Below are 2,053 nucleotides of genomic sequence, written 5' to 3' on the forward strand. Positions count from 1 at the left end.
AAATATTACTCCGAATGTATTATTTTATTATATTATATGGGAATGGAAATATGCATACATGTTACATAAAAATTTATTTTATTACACTAAAACAACGATGTTTACGTAACTTTTATTTGTGAAATTTTTACAAAATTTACAAATATAACCTTCGAAACGGATGTACGGCAGTTTCAACTTGAGATTTCAATATAAGCATGTTCATCCCATTACTTACTTTGTGACAACATGTTTTCTTCCATCATCAATTTTCCCCATCAAATCATTTATTCCATTTTCATTTAAATTGACATTGACATTTTCTTTCTCTATATTTATATCATCACTTCCTATATCTAACCACCCATTCCTTCCAATTTCCACCTAAAATGGCCAAGGTAATTCATCTATTTCTCCACTATATTTCTATTTTTTAAATTTTTGTTGTTGTTTTTAACCATTGATGGATGAGAGATGGGGTTTCCTAATAAAATTTTCTGGATTTTTCAGAAAACTAACCAAAACAATGACCACAAAGATAAAAACGCCACCGTTAGAGAAGGAGACGGTGTAGGTAGTGAAAAGAAGCAAAAAGCTGCCGGAGTTATGGTGGTAATTCTAAAAATCGACTTACATTGTGAAGGTTGCGCCGGCAGAGTTGTGAAAGTTGTTCGTACACTCGATGGTGATTAATATTTTATTTTCTATTTACTCAATATTACTAATATTTATTTAAGTTAATGTTTATTACATTACAGGATTTTTTTTATTCAAAAAATGATATGATCCGTGTGTATAGGTGTTGAGTCTGTGAGAATAGGTGACAATGAGTTAAACAAACTAACAGTGATCGGAAACGTTGATCCGGTCAAACTACGGCAAAAAGTTGAAGAAAAAACTAAGAAAAAGGTGGAACTTATATCTCCGGCGACTAAAAAAACTAATGACGGCGGAGGCGGCGACAGATGTGGAGGCAAAGACGATAAAAATGAACAAACGAAACTTGATAAGACAAAAACTGTTGTAGTGAATAAAGATAACAAGAAGCCACAAGAGGTGCATGTTAATGAATTAAAACTATGCATTGTTAATTTACGCTTTTTAGTAACTTGTAGTTGTTGACTATTTAACTGATTCGTTTTTTGTTATTTAGCTACCGGTGACTACAGCAGTATTTCAGGTTTCGTTGCATTGTCAAGGTTGTGTGAGTCGGATTCGTAAACTTGTTAGCAAAACTAAGGGTAATTTTGTCATTTACAAATTGGTTTTGTTTTTACTTATTTTATTACTATTGTGTTGATGTTGCTTTGAGTTTATATTTGTAGGTTTTGTGGAAATGTCGTTTGATAAGAATAAGGATTTAGTAACAGTTAAAGGTGCAATTGATATGCAGTTATTGTTGGCTGCTTTGCAACAAAAATTGAAAAGAGTGGTGGAGATTGTTCCGATCAAGAAAGACGATGGTGATGGCGGAAGTGAGAAAAAAAGGAAAGGTGGTGGCGGTGGAGAGAAGGGGAAGGGCGGTGGTGGTAATGACGGCGAGGGTAAGGGAGACAATGGTGGTAAGAAGAAGGGGAAAGGACCCGGCGGTGATAATGACGGAGACGGGAATGGAGGCGGCGGTGGTTGTGACAGCGGTAGTGGTAAGGCGGAGGAAGTGTATAAAATGGAAAGTTACGTGGATCGTATTGGATATCCAATAGGGTATCCGTATCCGCATACTTTATACGGGCCACGTTACGTGGACTATGTTCATGCACCTCAGTTATTTAGTGATGAAAATCCTAATGCTTGTCTTGTTATGTGAAGTATGGTGCAAATTATATTGTTAGTAACTGTAGTTTATTCAAATTATACCGGTAATTTCTTTCTTATAAAAATTATACCGGTAGTCAATGGGGTTTAATTTAGTCAAGTTAAAATGTAGAGATTATGAAATGAGATTTTTTTTTTTTATGTAGATATAAATTGTACATAATAAGAATATTTTGTTGATTTCGGAGTTTTATATAAATTATTGTTGGTTTATTTCAAGTCTACAAGAGTTATATTTGTATTTTGTTAGTTTTTTTTT

General features: G+C 33.7%; 1 protein-coding gene across 1 annotated transcript; it reads left to right on the forward strand.

The window, feature by feature from the left end:
• Positions 1 to 368: 368 nt before the first annotated feature.
• Positions 369 to 1,786, forward strand: LOC139841928 (heavy metal-associated isoprenylated plant protein 3-like). Its single transcript, XM_071832115.1, has 5 exons — positions 369 to 377; positions 490 to 664; positions 779 to 1,035; positions 1,133 to 1,220; positions 1,305 to 1,786. The coding sequence occupies exons 1-5, from the start codon at positions 369 to 371 to the stop codon at positions 1,784 to 1,786; spliced, it is 1,011 nt and encodes a 336-aa protein (XP_071688216.1).
• Positions 1,787 to 2,053: the final 267 nt, after the last annotated feature.

Source organism: Rutidosis leptorrhynchoides, chromosome 4, assembly GCF_046630445.1.
Source record: "Rutidosis leptorrhynchoides isolate AG116_Rl617_1_P2 chromosome 4, CSIRO_AGI_Rlap_v1, whole genome shotgun sequence".
NCBI classification, from domain to species: domain Eukaryota; kingdom Viridiplantae; phylum Streptophyta; class Magnoliopsida; order Asterales; family Asteraceae; genus Rutidosis; species Rutidosis leptorrhynchoides.